This window comes from Borostomias antarcticus (genome assembly GCF_949987555.1).
Source record: "Borostomias antarcticus genome assembly, chromosome: 1".
Lineage (NCBI taxonomy): Eukaryota > Metazoa > Chordata > Actinopteri > Stomiiformes > Stomiidae > Borostomias > Borostomias antarcticus.
In genome coordinates, this window is record NC_140234.1 from 18629731 (window position 1) to 18651318 (window position 21588).

The following is a 21588-nucleotide window of genomic DNA, read 5'->3' on the forward strand; positions in this document are numbered from 1 at the left end:
CACTTTGACCACGTGAGGTGTACATTGTGCACAGTTGGTTTGGATCAAAGAAAATTGACATGTGTTACATTTAGACAATGTATGAATCTGTCTTTCATTAGTTAATGATGGTATATATGATTATTTTTACAAGTACAAACAACTCACGCGCCTATTAACGTGCATCATTTATTGCCCAATGGAAGAACCCCCCAGGGCGTATTGTTTGATCAGAACCCATTTGATTAGCCTAACGGAAAGACCTCAGGACCATATTAGGCTAATACAACTTCCTAAAAGTATTAAGCGGGTGATGACATGTAAATAAATTGCCAAACACGTCACAGAAAGTTACATTATTTCTCGCTATCGTTGATTATGGTGAACGTGGAGAGGAACATGAAATTACATCATGAAATTAACGTAAATAATCTAGAAATCATTTAGTTCACCTTTTTAGAGAATGTAGGCCTATCTTACTAACATAAAATATATTTTGATATATTTATATATTTTGAGTAGTATTTTTAGCACAGAGTTGGTTACCTCCACCTCTATTGAATTTGAGTGGTCTGTGAAGCGACTGGATTCAGGCACGAGAAGAGACAGACGAGTTGGGTCCTTTTGACAGATATTTGCGTGACGTCATCAAGATGTTCCCTTTCCAGTGTGCTGTGGAGAAACGTGGAGGCTACAACGTGTGAATGGACTAAATAAGCTGTGGTTTTCTGAGTGAGTACTGTTTTACATCCATCCGATGAATCAAAAAAGTATGTACGGCAATCTAGTTAGCTAAAATATCAAACCTTTTTGATCATACATTCCAAAACAGTAATCTCTAAGAAAATGATATGCATCTACGACGATGTAACTAGCACTTGCTAACGCTAGGTAGCTAGCTAGCTGTATGTAACTAGTCAGACGAACGGTTGAATAACTTTGTATTTGTCATACTGCATCTAAATAGAGTCTGCTGTCGGTTAATCAAATGTTTCCCTGTTAGCTTGTTAGTTGTTACCTAGCTAGCTAGCAAGATATGTAAACAAACCTCGACTGATGTGCTTAGCTAACTGGCACTTGCTAGCTAGCTAACTACCTAACTTTAGGTTAGTCCACATTTACATAGTCTTATATGTATATTTATTTTCCAAAATGACTATATATGTTAGCCTTGTATTCATTCATCATGTATCTACTGTCCTGGCTTGATGTGTCTTTATAGATCGGGATATTCTTGTTGTCCAGCATGGAGTATATGCAAGCTCCAGCTACAAGCAGCCAGGGGAACATGTGAGTATTAGACACCTTTAGAAGTTTCAATGAATGCTGCCATGCTTTGCTTGCTGACTTAACAGCCAGTATGAATGTGCACAGATTTTTAAACTCACCTCATCTGTGTAATTTGTAGGGCTGCCTCCCAATAGAATTACAGGACCCTAGGGAGGGGTCATTGTTTGGCCACACATGCAATTTTTTGTGCATCGTAAGTGGAAATTGTTCCCTGCATTTCCCAAGCAATCCTCCTCCAGGGGCAACCAGGAGCCGTGGGCAGCTATCGTTCATGGCGCCCAGGGACCAAGTCCAAGTGCTCAGTCGAGGTCTTAGTCAGGCACCCGTCTGAAGATCATCTGTTCCTCTGCATGTTTTTCGTATTGGGTTCTTTGGGAGGAAAACCTTGCAAACACAGGCAGAACATGCATGCAAACTCTGCACAGAAAAGCCCAGGAGACCTTTCTATTGTGAGGTGACAGTATTAGATACTGTGCCACCGTCCCGCACATGAGCAATTATGGGGTTCAGTGTCTTGCTCAAGGACACTTCAGCACATTGCCGGGAGCTGGGATCGAACTGGGGACCATGCGATCCCCAGCCGGACCTTGCGATCCCCAGCTGGCCACTCTTGCTCCTAAGCTACGTGTTGCCCCATTAGTTTACTGCATGTCGTTACAGGCAGCTGTTGCGGCGCGCTCCGTGCGGGTGCCTGTCAAATGAAATAAACAAAACTTCTTCTTTTTTTTCTGTTTTAAGGAAAGGAACAAGTATTCCACTAGTCGCTTGAACTAGTAAGGACTTCTAGTTAAGCAGGAAAGTCTTTAGTCGGGGGCAGTCTGGAGGTCAACTTCAGGGAAATATCTTAGAAACACACAAGTTACAGTCGTTCAATCATGAAGTTATCTTGGATAATAAGCCAAGATAATATCATAAGATAACATCATAAGAATTGAATGACACTTCTGTAGTGTGTGTGTGTAGGGGCCTGCACAGACTACACGAATTCAGGCAGATTTTTGGCAGATTTTTTGTCGCAGACAGTGTCCAGTAGGGCTGCACGATTATGACAAAAGATAATAATTGCGATTATTTGCTTCAAAATGGTAATTGCGATTAATAATTGCCATTAATATTTCAAAGTAATAGCTTTAGCTCTGCACAGTTTGCATATGACCTGCTGAGCTTGAGCGACATCATCTTTTTCGTAACCACTCAGCGGGAACGCATGTGATTGGTCAGACAGCATAAGCGCCTATGATCCGTCCGTGTAGTCCTAGCACACTCAATTCAAAGCAAAATTATTAATCACATTAATTGCGGCCTTTTGCGATTAGATAATCGCGGAGGTCATAATCGCGATTTCGATTAATTTATGATTTTTCCGGAACGACGAAAAGCCTTGTAGTGTGACATGATCGAAGATCAGCGATTTGGCATCTGGGACGCCCTATGACACCCTGACAAAGTCTAGCATGTCCGAATTTTGTATTTTCCTGCCTAGTCTCGTACGACCGTGCCTTCTACGTACCTTGACATTGACCAACAGTATGACAGTGTTCTTTACATGTTAACAAATCCGTTACCTCAAGTTCTCCTTGAAGGATAGACAGCCCATACTGTCCTCTCCATGACACCCAGGAGGAACGGGGCTACAATAATTTTTCCTTTATTTTTTTTTTCTTCTTTGACTGAGCGACACAGCTTGCGCCGAATTTCGACTTCCTGCCAAAATCCCACTCCCCTTCGTGTTTAGTTCGTTCTGCGCTCTTCTGACAAAACAAATGTTTATAGTTTCTACCACTCGGCAAAGACCAGGACATCACAAGAGGAGCAACATGTCACAAAACGCGAGGCTATTTTAGGTTTTAAGATGAGCATATCGCAATGCGAACCTATGGCTAGCTACTGCTATATCATCTATGATAATAAACTACGAAAGCACTTGAAATAAGAACCTACATAATAGTTTACAAGTAACAGGCCTATTCATATAAAGTCATAGCCTATTATTTATCCTTCCTCACATTTATTACGGTTAGCCTGCATCCTTAGGTCACTGGAAGGTCGGCTACTGAGTCGGTAGATAAAAAGGGATGAATCCCAGGCGAAAACGTAATACTTCAACTGTACCAACTGTGGTTTTAATGAGGCAGATATAGCCTAGTTGTGGTAGCCTACATATCATGATTTCGGCAGTGAAAAGAGAACTCAAAACTCAAAGATAGTGAAGGGGAGTCAAATTCTGCCAGTGTGGAATTATTTGGCACAAGACCCTGGCACCATACATTTGAGTGTAAATAAAGCTTGAATACAGTGCTTCTTCCATGACTGACAATTTCTTGACCTAACTACCTGATGGTTGATTGTGAAAGAAAGCATACAATGACAAGTAATTTGTGTAGTGTTGCCAGTATCCCGGCCACGACATGGAAAGAATTTATGCAACTGTGATCGCATGATCTGACATGGTGACCATCGTGAAAGACCAAAAAAACTGTAGTCTGTGTACGGGACATAACTTTACCGATGACAATGTTTCTAAGATCCATCCTACCTTTCTCTCAGGGATTTCTGACTTCAGTGGGTTGAAGATAAGTTATTTGGTTTGACCTTTCCTCTCTCTGCCCTGAACAGCTTGTGCTGTACCTGTGGCATCCCCATCGCCCCCAACCCAGCCAACATGTGTGTGTCCTGCCTGCGGACCCAGGTGGACATCTCAGAGGGCATCCCCAAGCAAGTGTCTCTGAACTTCTGCAAGCAGTGTGAAAGGTACCTCTTCTCTACACACCTCACAGTCACCAAGCTTCTGTGTCTGGGTGTACATAAATGGCAGCATGAGAAGTTAGCGACTAACGCCGGGTTCAGACCGGATGCCTGATCGCCACCGAGCGCTGTCAGTTTCCTTCCGGAGGCCGTGTAAACCAGTTTGGCTCGCCCCCCGCAGCGCCATAATCGGCGTCTTTGATCTATTTTTTTCCGCGAGTATTTTACGCTTCACGGCGCTCTCGCATCCGGTCTGAAAACGCCTCTAATCTGCGCGGATACACTAGTTTTTCGACTCCCAACATTATTTGTGATGGCATGAACGTGCCTCTCGTTTTCCTGTGCAGGTACTTGCAGCCTCCGACCTCTTGGGTGCAGTGTGCTCTGGAGTCCAGAGAGCTCCTGACCCTCTGCCTGAAGAAACTGAAGGGCTCCATGTCCAAGGTAAAACACCCCCCCCTCACCCCTCTATGACTTGTTTCACAGATTCAGTCATGTCACCTCAGTGATGACATCCACAAAGCAAAGGATGGCTGTTCAGGTGTTTGGACAGGACTGTAGCCATTGACACACTTGACCTCTGACCCAGGTGCGTCTGATCGATGCGGGTTTCCTGTGGACGGAACCCCACTCCAAGAGGATCAAGATGAAGCTCACCATACAGAAAGAGGTGAGGCCGAGTGAGATGGAGATGGAAGGGCATAAGAGAATATTTAAATGGGGATCAACCTAGCTTAGGAACCTGAAGCGTTCGTCAAATTCTACATTGTCAGTAGGGCTTGGTAATGGCAGGGACCTCACAATACGATTGTACTGTATCATGATACAATACAATACATATTGCGATACTCTACATAATTCAACTCCATCCCCCGCTCCCTGGAGGTGATCTTGAGGGTGGAGGGAGTGTAAGGACTTTTAAATCCACTTAAAACATGAATAATGTATCTATAACTGAATTCTGTCCTTTATTTTATATATCTATTTCCTGCCTTGTTCTGTATAGTTTCCTTGTGCTCATTTTTTGGGTGTAAATTTATATATCGATACAGTATCACAGAAAATCTATTCAGCATTGCAGAAAAAAATATCTATATATAAAGTATGTATTGCTGTATTGATTTTATTGCACAGCCCTAATCGTCAGCATTTATTCATTTCATAAGCTCCGTTGACGTTATTTTTTTTACTGAATTTCTTGGGTGTAAGATCTTGCAACAACAATAGCAAAACCTTGGTCTTCCCTGACAGTGAGGTGTGTGGGAAAGGAACACTAGAGTTGGCAGCTGGTGTACCAGAACTGTGTGTGTGTGTGTCTGCGTGCGTGCGTGTCATTTCAAGTGCAGTGTGCGTGCGTAGCGGGTTCTGGGCGCGGCGATTGCGCGAGGAAGGCGTAGGTGTGCCAGGGGCTGTCATCTCAGACGCCTGACCTTTAGCGCGAACCTGAATCCTCTGCTCCTCGGGGCCCGGCCTTTTGTCTGCTGCCCAAACAAAGATCTTGTGTTGATGGAGATCAGACGTGAACAGAGCCCCAGCACTGCTAGATACAGTGTCACAAATAGGTCATTGTCTCCCAAAATGGTGGGCTCGGCCAATTCTGTTTACGTCACAGCTGAAGCCTGAATTGTTGCTTGGTATATTTGATGTATCAGAAAAGGAGTGCCAAAATGCTTTTTTAAAAACCAGGATAAAGACTGGTATTATATGGGGGATATTTTAAATCACTTCAAATACTGTGCTTGGCGTCATCTTGCCTGGGACAATGGAACCTGGTCCTGGTCCCAAAAAAACAGAAACCCCCATCCTCCTGAAACTGCAGGGAGACTCCAAACGCTCCAAACCAAACTCAAACCTTGAAATAAATGATGATTTTAAATGGCGTTTAACCCAGGTCAGGTATCTGGAGAGTAACGGTGTGTGCCGGTGTGTCCTCCTTCTCTCCCAGGTAATGAACGGTGCCATCCTGCAGCAGGTGTTTGTGGTGGAGTTTGTCACCCTGTCCCAAATGTGTGACGACTGCCATCGCGTCGAGGCCAAGGACTTCTGGAAGGCGGTTGTGCAAGTCAGACAGAAGGTGCAGTAGACTCTGGAGGTGGAGGAGGGGGGGGGGGGGGTCAACCTGCTGTGTTACACCTAGATCGACTCTCCTAGACCCTTTGAGTCGGGGCTGTTGACACTGAAAACGTCGCATTGAATTCAAATCTTTGGATCGCAATGTCATTCCTAACGATTCATAGCACTTCATTTCAGTTTTTCCTCTCCGGCTTCTTCTCGCAGACTGCTCACAAGAAGACCTTCTACTACCTAGAGCAGCTGATCCTCAAGCACAAGCTCCACCAGAACGCTCTCAACATCAAGGACATCCACGGTAGGTCCGGTCCGCCATCGCCGGGTCTGGAAGTCCTCGGCGAGAAGGAGGAGGAAACGTCATCTCGTCCGCTTCCGTGACACGAGGGATGCGTAGGAGACGGAGGGCGGCGGCCTGTAGCGGGGTCGTTTCCTCCGAAGGGGACAGGCTCGCCGCAGGCCCAGCATGCCTCACTTGTGATGCTAGCGAATGACGTGACGTGCCCCCCCCCCCCCCCCCCCCCCCTCCTCCTCCTCGGGGAGGCTTTGGAAGGGCAGGCAGTGAGTGCGTAGTCGCTGCAGCAGGATCATGTTGAGCGTTCCTTTAACCATGCCAGCAGTGGTGCTTGACTCGGGTCCTATTTTCAGACACGCACGCAAGCACGCATGTGCAGTGAGCGATCTCTGCAGCAGCACCCAATACCGCTGGACAGGGTTGCAAGGCAGAAGTTGGCCTCTGACAGTGAGATATAAATGATCTGTCTTCAGCCAGAGATAAAAGCCTTGTGGAGCCTCAAACAGGTGGTGGCCATATTTCCCCCTAGCCGTCCTCATCTGCTCTGTGTTACGTGTGTGTGTTACGTGTGTGTGTTACGTGTGTGTGTTACGTGTGTGTGTGTGTGTGTGTGTGTGTGTGTGTGTGTGTGTGTGTGTGTGTGTGTGTGTGTGTGTGTGTGTGTGTGTGTGTGTGTGTGTGTGTGTGTGTGTGGTCGGTCGGTCGGTCGGTCGTACTGGAATGACGATGACAGAGGGGAACGTGGCTTGAGATTGATTTATTGATTGCGCTGTGTTTGGGACCCAAGCAGTGAAGCTGTTTAGGCCACCAGAGATTTTAATTTTTCTTATTAATCTTCTTGATCAGATGGATTTTTTTATTTTTGAAAGCGTTCGTCACAGCCAACGGGAAATTAGTCTTATCTTTTTCCGCCGTATTGGATTGTCTGCCGTATTGGATTTTATGAAAAAGTCAAAAGAATGTTGACAGGCCACAATTCTTTTCCAATCTTCACCAAAACTGGCACAGATGGTCTTGGATATCAGATTGATTTTTGATTTTCCAAAGGTCGCCCGTCACAGCCAATCGAAGTGAGGTCATATCTTGGTTAAACCCAATCTTTGCTCGGTTCACATACAACTTGCTATGATTGTTTACAGCTGTGATTTAACATGATCCCATCAAGTTGCCACGGAGTCTGACTGCTGACTGCTGCTTAGGCCCCTTATCCCTGCGTAGGTATATTTAGGTTTAATTTGTTTTCTTTCATCTGACGGTTCTCGCTCTCTCTCTCGCTCTCTCGCACTCTCTCTCTCTCTCTCTCTCTCTCTCTCTCTCTCTCTCTCTCTCTCACAGATGGGATTGACTTCTACTATGGCACCAAGCAGCATGCTCAGAAGATGGTGGACTTCCTCCAGTGCACCGTTCCCTGCAGGTAGGACCCAGTGCCCCAGCCCTCACCCTAGAGGTAGAAAACACAAACATGGATCCAAAACTACTATTACAAATCATTTCATCAACTTCGCCTGGTGCAATGGACCCAATGGGCCAGTACCAAAAATTCAAAACCTACCCACCTGACACTCCAGGCAGACGAACGCAAATCCTCAATTAATTCTTCACGGCCACATAGGGCACTCATGTTGGAACGTACAGTAACGTTAACATGAACAGGGATGAGATAGACATGACTGCTTTTGTTAACTACACCCAATATTGGCCACGAACAACGTGTACTTTGTGTTCTGAACGTTTATATTTGATTTCCTCTCACCCCCCCCCCCCCTCTCTCTCTCTCTCGACTTCATTCCTCTTCCCCCTCTTTCTGCCTCCTCTGTGGTGAAGGTCCAAAACGTCCCAGCGCCTCATCTCCCATGACATCCACTCAAACACCTTCAACTACAAGAGCACCTTCTCCATGGAGATCGTGCCCGTCTGCAAGGTAGGCACACACGGCACCGCAGCCGCCAGAGTGACCCCTGCCCTCCTCAAACCCTCCTATCCCAGCACAGCGTTTCTGAGCCCTGATCCAAGCCTGCCTGAACAGACAGAGAGATTCCCCGGTCGTCTCCCAGCACGTCCGCCCCGTCCGTCTGAGATGGATGTTGTTTTAGTCCCTGGTTATGTAACGCCAGATTGAATACGCCTTGAATCACAATGGACACTTCTAGGTCAGGAGTCTCTTAAGCTGCATTTGAGGAGTGGATGTTTTGGTGAATTCTCCGCTACCCGATCGTGGACTCATGCTGAGAAGCGCGTAGGCGTGCCGCCCACACGGGCGAGTCTGTTTGCATACGGCCGCGCAGGTGTGCGCTCGGCCTCATTTGAACTAGAGACGGGTGGGGTCGGCCTAGTCTAAACCCTAAATCCGATGAGCAATGACAAACTGTGGCATATTTTGGCACCATTAGAAAATCCCCCTGCTACCTTGTCTTTCTAGCTGTAGAGCCGTGCCAGTCTATCAGTTGACAAGTCAGACTACCCATGGAAGCTTCTAGCATGTTATTTACCATTTTACAAATGTCAAACCATTTTACACTAAACTGTCCTCTCCTGTCCTGTACGATTGCTGGGGGGCGGGGCATGGGGGTCGGGGGTTAGGGGGCTGTGAGAGTTTGACCAGTGTTGCACCTAGATCGGCCCTCTCCAAAACCTCTTGAATCAGGGCTGCTGACGCCGAAAATGTTCCATTGAATTCCAACCACTTTGCATTTAAACCTCACGATCATAATTCTCAATTCATACATCTTGCGTGAGTTTTTTTTTCCCCTCCCTCTTCTGAGGGTGTGAGTGCAGTAGGTTGGCTCGCTGGGGAGTTCCACTGCCACGGTTTCATCTGACCCCCCCCCTCCCCCTCCCCTGTTCCCTGTGTCCCCCGTTGCCCAGGACAACGTGGTGTGTCTGTCCCCTCGGTTGGCCCAGAGCCTGGGGAACATGGGCCAGGTGTGCGTGTGCGTCCGCGTCACCAGCACCATCCACCTCATCGACCCCAACACCCTGCAGAGTGAGTGTGCACCGTCGCCCCCTAGCTAACGGGGAGGCGTACTACAGCCGTGCGCTGTTGTTCCCGGGCCGGCTGATGTTCTGAGGTGTATCTGTGTATATATAAACGGTTTGAAGACGTGTCTTAACAGACGGGAGTAGAATCCAGTCTTTGGCGTGGGTGAACAGTGTCCCTTTCACCTCCCTATCAGTGTGTATGCACACGTACTGTGACACTTGAAAACCCACACCATCTGCTTCATGTTTCTCTCAGCAGTTAAACTCCGGACCGCTGGAATGTGCTCATATTTTCCACTCATCTTCAGTCTGCTTCACCTAAGAAAACCATGACAGCTTAATGCTCGTCTGTACAACATTTGCTCATCACATCTCTCTCACTCGCAACAGCCTGCTTCTGCTCCAAATCACTAACATTCCACACACACATCTCACACACACGCGCACACACTCACACTCTGGCACGCATGCAGAGCGAGCTGTAATTAATATCTGGATGTCAGAGATTAGTCTGGATGCATCTTTAATTTGATTGCGTGATTATGTGAGCAACGAGCATCCTGTTTTTCAGGTGTTGCTGCTCTCCATCATATTCTGACATTTTGAAGGGCAGCGCACGCATTTTTAATTAGTCTTCAAAGTCCAGAGGCTATTTTTGCTACAGGATAGAAAGGTAGCCCGGCCAACCACAGTTCCATGCCCCAAGCAGAGCAGTGATCCATGCTAGACAAATTATTGGACCGAAAGAGGGAATAAAGTCTACTGAAAAGCAATCTATTTCTGTGTGTGCGTGCATGTCTGGTGCGCTGTGTAGGTTAGTGCATGCGAGGGGAAGTATTCTATTAGGCTGGGAGCTCTGGCGGTCTGTAGGCCACGTAGATACAACGCCCGCTGAATTCCTTCTCTGACTCAACAGTTGCTGAGGTTGATGGGGGCACGTACTGGCGCTATCCATTCAGCAGCCTCTGTAACCCACGGCAACTGGAGGAGTTCATCGTCATGGATATTGACATCATCAGGAACCAGAAGCTTGGGGCCGGAGCAGGTTTGAGGTCAAAGAAGGTGTGTTTGTGTGTGCGTCGCCTCGTTGATGGCATGGGATCTGTGGAAAAAACATTGTGTGTTATCGAGCAATTGTTGATGTTGCTACAGTTGCTACAATGTTGATCTGTTTTGTATTGTTGGCTGTAATGGAAAAAGTAACGTTGAAAAGATTGGATTAAAGGGTACATTTTCTTGGAAGAAAAATCGATATTGGGTTATTTCATTATTCTTGAACCTGCACATCAGATTAGATACAAATGATTCCAGTGTTTGTTTAAATGTAACAGGAAAAGTGGTCTTAAATCAATAGAGGGCTATTATTTTATTGTTGAACCTTGATGGATTAGATCAAAACAATTTAATTGTCTCTCTCCTTTTCTTGTCTTCTCTCCATCGGTGTGGTGGCAGCACACCCTGGCCGAGGTGTGGGTGCAGAAGACCTCTGAGATGGACACCAGTCAGCAGTACCACTGCCGCACGTACCTGGGACACCTGCTCAACATAGGAGACCTGGTGCAGGGGTGGGTATGGGGGGTAGACCTGGTGCAGGGGTGGGTATGGGGGGGGGGGTAGACCTGGAGCAGGGGTGGGTATGGAGGGGGGGGTAGACCTGGAGCAGGGGTGGGTATGGAGAGAGGGGTAGACCTGGAGCAGGGGTGGGTATGGAGAGAGGGGTAGACCTGGAGCAGGGGTGGGTATGGAGGGAGGGGTAGACCTGGGGCAGGGGTGGGTATGGGGGGGGGGTAGACCATGGGCAGGGGTGGGTATGGAGGGGGAGGTAGCCCTGGTGCAGGGGTGGGTATGGGGGGGGGGGTAGACCTGGGGCACGGGTGGGTATGGGGGGGGGGGGGGGGTAGACCTGGGGCAGGGGTGGGTATGGAGGGAGGGGTAGACCTGGAGCAGGGGTGGGTATGGAGCAGGGGTGCGTATGGGGGGGGGAGGTAGCCCTGGAGCAGGGGTGGGTATGGGGGGGGGGGGGGTAGACCTGGAGCAGGGGTGGGTATGGGGGGGGGGGGGGGTAGCCCTGGAGCAGGGGTGGGTATGGAGGGGGAGGTAGCCCTGGAGCAGGGGTGGGTATGGGGGGTAACTAGTGTGAGTATAGGGGAGAACTAGTCTTAATTACAATGTCATAAGTCCTGAGTGTCTGTGGGTGAACGCTGCCTGGCTTTATTTTTGAAAGTAGTATTTTTCTTCCCCCTCAGCTTTGACTTTGCCAATTCCAACGTCAATGACGAGCATCTGAATAAGATGAACCCTCATCATGTTCCAGACGTGGTAAGCAACCCGACCGGCGTTTCCCCGCAAAAAGCATTGTCAAGACAGTTCCAGTTTGAATTCGATAGCACACCACGCTCCTCACATGACATCTAGTGGTGGTTTGTGGTACTGAGCTGTCGTCCTGTAGAGATTGATTCCATATCTAGAGGGACTACCTTAGCTTGAGTTGAGATGGAGTTGCCTCGACCAGCTAACAAGAAATCTAGCTGACGAATGTGTCGTGAGTGGGTTTAAAATATGCTCAACGCCTGTTATGGATGATTTCAGGTACTGATCAAGAAGAGCTACGACCGCAACAAGAGGGCGAGGCGCCGGAACTGGAAGCTGAAGGAAATGGACCGAGAGCGGGAAGGCATGGACACCGACAACGAGGCGCAGTACCAGGACTTCCTGGAGGACCTGGAGGAGGACGAGGCCCTCAGGAAGAACGTAAACATCTTCAGAGGTGAGTGGAACCATGGCGTTCCGGAGCATTCCCTGGCCACCCAGACCTTGGATGTAGTTGAAGTAAATGGTAATGGTAAATGGACTGCTTTTATCCAAAGTGCTTTACAATGAAGGCCTCTGTCACCCATTCACACACACATTCACACATCAATGGCGGCAGCTGCCATGCAAGGCGCTAGCCTGCTTATTGGGAGCAATTTGAGGTTCAGTATCTTGCCCAAGGACATTTCCACATGTAGTGGGGAGGAGCCGGGATTCGAACCGCCGACCCTACGATCATTGTACGACCCGCTCTACCTCCTGAGCTATACCGCCGTCCCATGAAGTGCTAAAGCTCCTGAGCTGTTGTCGTGCTATTTTCGACAGTCTACTCCTCTGGTTCTATATAGAGTCTGGCTGTCTCAGTCAAGCACATTTCAAGTGCCTGAATAATGGAACATGCTTCGACTGATTGGACAAAGGGTCAGCACGAGTGGGAAATACTGTTTTATTTGTGCAGAATCTATGTTAAGTTCTGTTGTTTGGTTTGCCTGGTCAGATGCATCGAAGATGCCAGTGGAGAGTGACACGGATGACGAGGGGGCGCCTAGGATCTCCCTCATGGAGATGCTGGAGGACCTCAGCCTATCGGACGCCACCGGGGGAGAGGGATCCAACATGATGACTGACTAACCAATCGGCTTCCCGTGTCTGCCTGTGGGATGACTGATTAGTCCAATCAGAGAGCCCTACATCAACAGACTCAATCCAGTCGGAGTCCTGCCACCATCAGTCTCCTATGACAGGAGACGGGTGACTGATTGGAACACTTGCAGGTGTGTGATCATGGACTGACTTATCAGAACAAATATGGACTAATTGTTTCAATCTGTGTCTGGCATGGCAATGCCTGCTTTTGTCAGCTGTACCTGCTCACAGTTTGCCCAAAGAGCAGCCTTTTCTATAGTTGCAGACCGGTCACTTACTTACCAGACTGGTTATTTCTGAGGTAACCATTGTGTAATAACCCCCAGCTTTCTCCATCTCTATAGTTTTTCTCAGAAAGCAAACTGTCAGGAACTGTGATCAGAAGTGCGACAACGACAGTATAGGTGAAATCCGATGGCAGTAGACTAGCTTGTATGGAGACACTTTCAAGCAAATGAGAAACACTGAGAAGAGTTCAGGTTTGAGATGTGGAAATGGAGTGCTGTACGACATATATCAAATAAAATATTTACCCCGTCACATTATTTGTTTCTGAAGTTTCTTGCATTTTACCGTTTTGACAAGATATAATTTGGGACATACATTGTTACTAGAAGTGTCTACAATAGATGAAAATGCAGTGTTTTGTTTTTTCGTCCACATAGCACATAGGTTTGATAGCATAGTTGGGATGTTGCTAGCACACAGGTTTGATAGGAGCATAGTTGGGATGTACAGTAGGTAGCACATTGGTTTGATAGTAGCATAGTTGGGATGTAGCTAGCACATAGGTTTGATAGTAGCATAGTTGGGATGTACAGTAGCTAGCACATTGGTTTGACAGTAGCATAGTTGGGATGTACATTAGCTAGCACATTGGATTGATAGCATAGTTGGGATGTACAGTAGCTAGCACATTGGTTTGATAGTAGCATAGTAGGGATGTAGCTAGCACATAGGTTTGATAGTAGCATAGTTGGGATGTACAGTAGCTAGCACATTGGTTTGATAGTAGCATAGTTGGGATGGACAGTAGCTAGCACATTGGTTTGATAGTAGCATAGTTGGGATGGACAGTAGCTAGCACATTGGTTTGATAGTAGCATAGTTGGGATGTACAGTAGCTAGCACATTGGTTTGATAGTAGCATAGTTGGGATGGACAGTAGCTAGCACATTGGTTTGATAGTAGCATAGTTGGGATGTACAGTAGCTAGCACATTGGATTAATGGTAGCATAGTTGGGATGTACAGTAGCTAGCACATTGGTTTGATAGTAGCATAGTTCGGATGTACAGTAGCTAGCACATTGGTTTAATAGTAGCATAGTTGGGATGTACAGTAGCTAGCACATAGGTTGGATACTAGCATAGTTGGGATGTACAGGAGCTAGCACGTTGGTTTGACAGTAGCAAAGTTGGGATGTAGCTAGCACATAGGTTTGATAGTAGCATAGTTGGGATGTACAGTAGCTAGCACATTGGTTTGATAGTAGCATAGTTGGGATGGACAGTAGCTAGCACATTGGTTTGATAGAAGCATAGTTGGGATGGACAGTAGCTAGCACGTTGGTTTGACAGTAGCATAGTTGGGATGTACAGTAGCTAGCACATTGGTTTGATAGTAGCATAGTTGGGATGTAGCTAGCACATAGGTTGGATACTAGCATAGTTGGGATGTACAGTAGCTAGCACATTAGATTGATAGTAGCATAGTTGGGATGTACAGTAGCTAGCACATTGGATTGATAGTAGCATAGTTGGGATGTACAGTAGCTAGCACATTGGTTTGATAGTAGCATAGTTGGGATGTACAGTAGCTAGCACATTAGTTTGATAGTTGCATAGTTGGGATGTACAGCAGCTAGCACATTGGTTTGATAGTAGCATAGTTGGGATGTAGCTAGCACATAGGTTTGATAGTAGCATAGTTGGGATGTACAGTAGCTAGCACATTAGTTTGATAGTAGCATAGTTGGGATGGACAGTAGCTAGCACATTGGTTTGATAGGAACATAGTTGGGATGTAAAGTAGCTAGCACATTGGATTGACAGTAGCATAGTTGGGATGTACGGTAGCTAGCACATTGGATTGATAGTAGCATAGTTGGGATGTACAGTAGCTAGCACATTGGATTGATAGTAGCATAGTTGGGATGTACAGTAGCTAGCACATTGGTTTGATAGTAGCATAGTTGGGATGGACAGTAGCTAGCACATTGGTTTGATAGTAACATAGTTGGGATGTACAGTAGCTAGCACATTGGTTTGATAGTAGCATAGTTCGGATGTACAGTAGCTAGCACATTGGTTTGACAGTAGCATAGTTGGGATGTACAGTAGCTAGCACATTGGTTTGATAGTAGCATAGTTGGGATGGACAGTAGCTAGCACATTGGTTTGATAGTAGCATAGTTGGGATGTAGCTAGCACATAGGTTTGATAGTAGCATAGTTGGGATGTACAGTAGCTAGCACATTGGTTTGATAGTAGCATAGTTGGGATGTACAGTAGCTAGCACATTGGTTTGATAGTAGCATAGTTCGGATGTACAGTAGCTAGCACATTGGTTTGATAGTAGCATAGTTGGGATGTACAGTAGCTAGCACATAGGTTGGATACTAGCATAGTTGGGATGTACAGTAGCTAGCACGTTGGTTTGACAGTAGCAAAGTTGGGATGTAGCTAGCACATAGGTTTGATAGTAGCATAGTTGGGATGGACAGTAGCTAGCACATTGGTTTGATAGAAGCATAGTTGGGATGGACAGTAGCTAGCACGTTGGTTTGACAGCATAGTTGGGATGTACAGTAGCTAGCACATTGGTTTGATAGTAGCATAGTTGGGATGTAGCTAGCACATAGGTTGGATACTAGCATAGTTGGGATGTACAGTAGCTAGCACATAGGTTGGATACTAGCATAGTTGGGATGTACAGTAGCTAGCAAATTGATTTGATAGTAGCATAGTTGGGATGTAGCTAGCACATTGGTTTGATAGTAGCATAGTTGGGATGTACAGTAGCTAGCACATAGGTTGGATACTAGCATAGTTGGGATGTACAGTAGCTAGCACGTTGGTTTGACAGTAGCATAGTTGGGATGTAGCTAGCACATAGGTTTGATAGTAGCATAGTTGGGATGTACAGTAGCTAGCACATTGGTTTGATAGTAGCATAGTTGGGATGGACAGTAGCTAGCACATTGGTTTGATAGTAACATAGTTGGGATGTACAGTAGCTAGCACATTGGATTGATAGTAGCATAGTTGAGATGTACAGTAGCTAGCACATTGGTTCGATAGTAGCATAGTTCGGATGTACAGTAGCTAGCACATTGGTTTGACAGTAGCATAGTTGGGATGTACAGTAGCTAGCACATTGGTTTGATAGTAGCATAGTTGGGATGGACAGTAGCTAGCACATTGGTTTGATAGTAGCATAGTTGGGATGTAGCTAGCACATAGGTTTGATAGTAGCATAGTTGGGATGTACAGTAGCTAGCACATTGGTTTGATAGTAGTATAGTTGGGATGGACAGTAGCTAGCACATTGGTTTGATAGTAGCATAGTTGGGATGTACAGTAGCTAGCACATTGGATTGATGGTAGCATAGTTGGGATGTACAGTAGCTAGCACATTGGTTTGATAGTTGCATAGTTCGGATGTACAGTAGCTAGCACATTGGTTTGATAGTAGCATAGTTGGGATGTACAGTAGCTAGCACATAGGTTGGATACTAGCATAGTTGGGATGTACAGTAGCTAGCACGTTGGTTTGACAGTAGCATAGTTGGGATGTAGCTAGCACATAGGTTTGATAGTCGCATAGTTGGGATGTACAGTAGCTAGCACATTGGTTTGATAGTAGCATAGTTGGGATGGACAGTAGCTAGCACATTGGTTTGATAGACGCATAGTTGGGATGGACAGTAGCTAGCACGTTGGTTTGACAGTAGCATAGTTGGGATGTACAGTAGCTAGCACATTGGTTTGATAGTAGCATAGTTGGGATGTAGCTAGCACATAGGTTGGATACTAGCATAGTTGGGATGTACAGTAGCTAGCACATAGGTTGGATACTAGCATAGTTGGGATGTACAGTAGCTAGCACATTGGTTTGATAGAAGCATAGTTGGGATGGACAGTAGCTAGCACGTTGGTTTGACAGTAGCATAGTTGGGATGTACAGTAGCTAGCACATTGGTTTGATAGTAGCATAGTTGGGATGGACAGTAGCTAGCACATTGGTTTGATAGTAGCATAGTTGGGATGTAGCTAGCACATAGGTTTGATAGTAGCATAGTTGGGATGTACAGTAGCTAGCACATTGGTTTGACAGTAGCATAGTTGGGCTGTACAGTAGCTAGCACATTAGATTGATAGTAGCATAGTTGGGATGTACAGTAGCTAGCACATTGGATTGATAGTAGCATAGTTGGGATGTACAGTAGCTAGCACATTGGTTTGATAGTAGCATAGTTGGGATGTAGCTAGCACATTTGTTTGATAGTTGCATAGTTGGGATGTTTAGCAGCTAGCACATTGGTTTGATAGTAGCATAGTTGGGATGTAGCTAGCACATAGGTTTGATAGTAGCATAGTTGGGATGTACAGTAGCTAGCACATTGGTTTGATAGTAGCATAGTTGGGATGGACAGTAGCTAGCACATTGGTTTGATAGTAGCATAGTTGGGATGTACAGCAGCTAGCACATTGATTTGATAGTAGCATAGTTGGGATGTAGCTAGCACATTGGTTTGATAGTAGCATAGTTGGGATGTAGCTAGCACATAGGTTTGATAGTAGCATAGTTGGGATGTACAGTAGCTAGCACATTGGTTTGATAGTAGCATAGTTGGGATGGACAGTAGCTAGCACATTGGTTTGATAGTAACATAGTTGGGATGTACAGTAGCTAGTACATTGGATTGATAGTAGCATAGTTGGGATGTACAGTAGCTAGCACATTGGTTTGATGGATGGAGAGTAGCTAGCACATTGGTTTGATAGTAGCATAGTTGGGATGGACAGTAGCTAGCGCATAGGTTGGATACTAGCATAGTTGGGATGTACAGTAGCTAGCACGTTGGTTTGACAGTAGCATAGTTGGGATGTAGCTAGCACATAGGTTTGATAGTAGCATAGTTCGGATGTACAGTAGCTAGCACATTGGTTTGATAGTAGCATAGTTGGGATGTACAGTAGCTAGCACATAGGTTGGATACTAGCATAGTTGGGATGTACAGTAGCTAGCACGTTGGTTTGACAGTAGCATAGTTGGGATGGACAGTAGCTAGCACATTGGTTTGATAGAAGCATAGTTGGGATGGACAGTAGCTAGCACGTTGGTTTGACAGTAGCATAGTTGGGATGTACAGTAGCTAGCACATTGGTTTGATAGTAGCATAGTTGGGATGGACAGTAGCTAGCACATTGGTTTGATAGTAGCATAGTTGGGATCTAGCTAGCACATAGGTTGGATACTAGCATAGTTGGGATGTACAGTAGCTAGCACATAGGTTGGATACTAGCATAGTTGGGATGTACAGTAGCTAGCACATTGGTTTGATAGTAGCATAGTTCGGATGTACAGTAGCTAGCACATTGGTTTGATAGTAGCATAGTTGGGATGTACAGTAGCTAGCACATAGGTTGGATACTAGCATAGTTGGGATGTACAGTAGCTAGCACGTTGGTTTGACAGTAGCATAGTTGGGATGTAGCTAGCACATAGGTTTGATAGTAGCATAGTTGGGATGTACAGTAGCTAGCACATTTGTTTGATAGTAGCATAGTTGGGATGGACAGTAGCTAGCACATTGGTTTGATAGAAGCATAGTTGGGATGGACAGTAGCTAGCACGTTGGTTTGACAGTAGCATAGTTGGGATGTACAGTAGCTAGCACATTGGTTTGATAGTAGCATAGTTGGGATGGACAGTAGCTAGCACATTGGTTTGATAGTAGCATAGTTGGGATGTAGCTAGCACAAAGGTTTGATAGTAGCATAGTTGGGATGTACAGTAGCTAGCACATTGGTTTGATAGTAGCATAGTTCGGATGTACAGTAGCTAGCACATTGGTTTGATAGTAGCATAGTTGGGATGTACAGTAGCTAGCACATAGGTTGGATACTAGCATAGTTGGGATGTACAGTAGCTAGCACGTTGGTTTGACAGTAGCATAGTTGGGATGTAGCTAGCACATAGGTTTGATAGTAGCATAGTTGGGATGTACAGTAGCTAGCACATTGGTTTGATAGTAGCATAGTTGGGATGGACAGTAGCTAGCACATTGGTTTGATAGAAGCATAGTTGGGATGGACAGTAGCTAGCACGTTGGTTTGACAGTAGCATAGTTGGGATGTACAGTAGCTAGCACATTGGTTTGATAGTAGCATAGTTGGGATGGACAGTAGCTAGCACATTGGTTTGATAGTAGCATAGTTGGGATGTAGCTAGCACAAAGGTTTGATAGTAGCATAGTTGGGATGTACAGTAGCTAGCACATTGGTTTGACAGTAGCATAGTTGGGATGTACAGTAGCTAGCACATTAGATTGATAGTAGCATAGTTGGGATGTACAGTAGCTAGCACATTGGATTGATAGTAGCATAGTTGGGATGTACAGTAGCTAGCACATTGGTTTGATAGTAGCATAGTTGGGATGTACAGTAGCTAGCACATTAGTTTGATAGTTGCATAGTTGGGATGTTTAGCAGCTAGCACATTGGTTTGATAGTAGCATAGTTGGGATGTAGCTAGCACATAGGTTTGATAGTAGCATAGTTGGGATGTACAGTAGCTAGCACATTGGTTTGATAGTAGCATAGTTGGGATGGACAGTAGCTAGCACATTGGTTTGATAGTAGCATAGTTGGGATGTACAGCAGCTATAGCACATTGATTTGATAGTAGCATAGTTGGGATGTAGCTAGCACATTGGTTTGATAGTAGCATAGTTGGGATGTACAGTAGCTAGCACATAGGTTGGATACTAGCATAGTTGGGATGTACAGTAGCTAGCACGTTGGTTTGACAGTAGCATAGTTGGGATGTAGCTAGCACATAGGTTTGATAGTAGCATAGTTGGGATGTACAGCAGCTAGCACATTGGTTTGATAGTAGCATAGTTGGGATGTACAGCAGCTAGCACATTGGTTTGATAGTAGCATAGTTGGGATGTAGCTAGCACATAGGTTTGATAGTAGCATAGTTGGGATGTACAGTAGCTAGCGCATTGGTTTGATAGTAGCATAGTTGGGATGGACAGTAGCTAGCACATTGGTTTGATAGGAACATAGTTGGGATGTAAAGTAGCTAGCACATTGGATTGATAGTAGCATAGTTGGGATGTACAGTAGCTAGCACATTGGTTTGACAGTAGCATAGTTGGGATGTACGGTAGCTAGCACATTGGATTGATAGTAGCATAGTTGGGATGTACAGTAGCTAGCACATTGGATTGATAGTAGCATAGTTGGGATGTACAGTAGCTAGCACATTGGTTTGATAGTAGCATAGTTGGGATGGACAGTAGCTAGCACATTGGTTTGATAGTAGCATAGTTGGGATCTAGCTAGCACATAGGTTGGATACTAGCATAGTTGGGATGTACAGTAGCTAGCACATAGGTTGGATACTAGCATAGTTGGGATGTACAGTAGCTAGCACATTGGTTTGATAGTAGCATAGTTCGGATGTACAGTAGCTAGCACATTGGTTTGATAGTAGCATAGTTGGGATGTACAGTAGCTAGCACATAGGTTGGATACTAGCATAGTTGGGATGTACAGTAGCTAGCACGTTGGTTTGACAGTAGCATAGTTGGGATGTAGCTAGCACATAGGTTTGATAGTAGCATAGTTGGGATGTACTGTAGCTAGCACATTGGTTTGATAGTAGCATAGTTGGGATGGACAGTAGCTAGCACATTGGTTTGATAGAAGCATAGTTGGGATGGACAGTAGCTAGCACGTTGGTTTGACAGTAGCATAGTTGGGATGTACAGTAGCTAGCACATTGGTTTGATAGTAGCATAGTTGGGATGTAGCTAGCACATTGGTTTGATAGTAGCATAGTTGGGATGTAGCTAGCACAAAGGTTTGATAGTAGCATAGTTGGGATGTACAGTAGCTAGCACATTGGTTTGACAGTAGCATAGTTGGGATGTACAGTAGCTAGCACATTAGATTGATAGTAGCATAGTTGGGATGTACAGTAGCTAGCACATTGGATTGATAGTAGCATAGTTGGGATATACAGTAGCTAGCACATTGGTTTGATAGTAGCATAGTTGGGATGTACAGTAGCTAGCACATTAGTTTGATAGTTGCATAGTTGGGATGTTTAGCAGCTAGCACATTGGTTTGATAGTAGCATAGTTGGGATGTAGCTAGCACATAGGTTTGATAGTAGCATAGTTGGGATGTACAGTTGCTAGCACATTGGTTTGATAGTAGCATAGTTGGGATGTACAGCAGCTATAGCACATTGATTTGATAGTAGCATAGTTGGGATGTAGCTAGCACATTGGTTTGATAGTAGCATAGTTGGGATGTACAGTAGCTAGCACATAGGTTGGATACTAGCATAGTTGGGATGTACAGTAGCTAGCACGTTGGTTTGACAGTAGCATAGTTGGGATGTAGCTAGCACATTGGTTTGATAGTAGCATAGTTGGGATGTACAGCAGCTAGCACATTGGTTTGATAGTAGCATAGTTGGGATGTACAGCAGCTAGCACATTGGTTTGATAGTAGCATAGTTGGGATGTAGCTA

At 45.5% G+C, this 21588-nt stretch overlaps 1 protein-coding gene across 1 annotated transcript; it reads left to right on the top strand.

The window, feature by feature from the left end:
• The first annotated feature begins 628 nt into the window (after window positions 1-628).
• nmd3 (NMD3 ribosome export adaptor) lies at window positions 629-13342 on the top strand. The gene is made up of 15 exons (XM_084446480.1): window positions 629-711; window positions 1202-1269; window positions 3886-4020; window positions 4362-4458; window positions 4604-4684; window positions 5960-6088; window positions 6292-6382; window positions 7712-7790; window positions 8201-8297; window positions 9242-9359; window positions 10272-10417; window positions 10808-10920; window positions 11602-11674; window positions 11945-12122; window positions 12663-13342. The coding sequence occupies exons 2-15, from the start codon at window positions 1226-1228 to the stop codon at window positions 12794-12796; spliced, it is 1515 nt and encodes a 504-aa protein (XP_084302606.1). The 5' UTR covers window positions 629-711; window positions 1202-1225; the 3' UTR covers window positions 12797-13342.
• Window positions 13343-21588: the final 8246 nt, after the last annotated feature.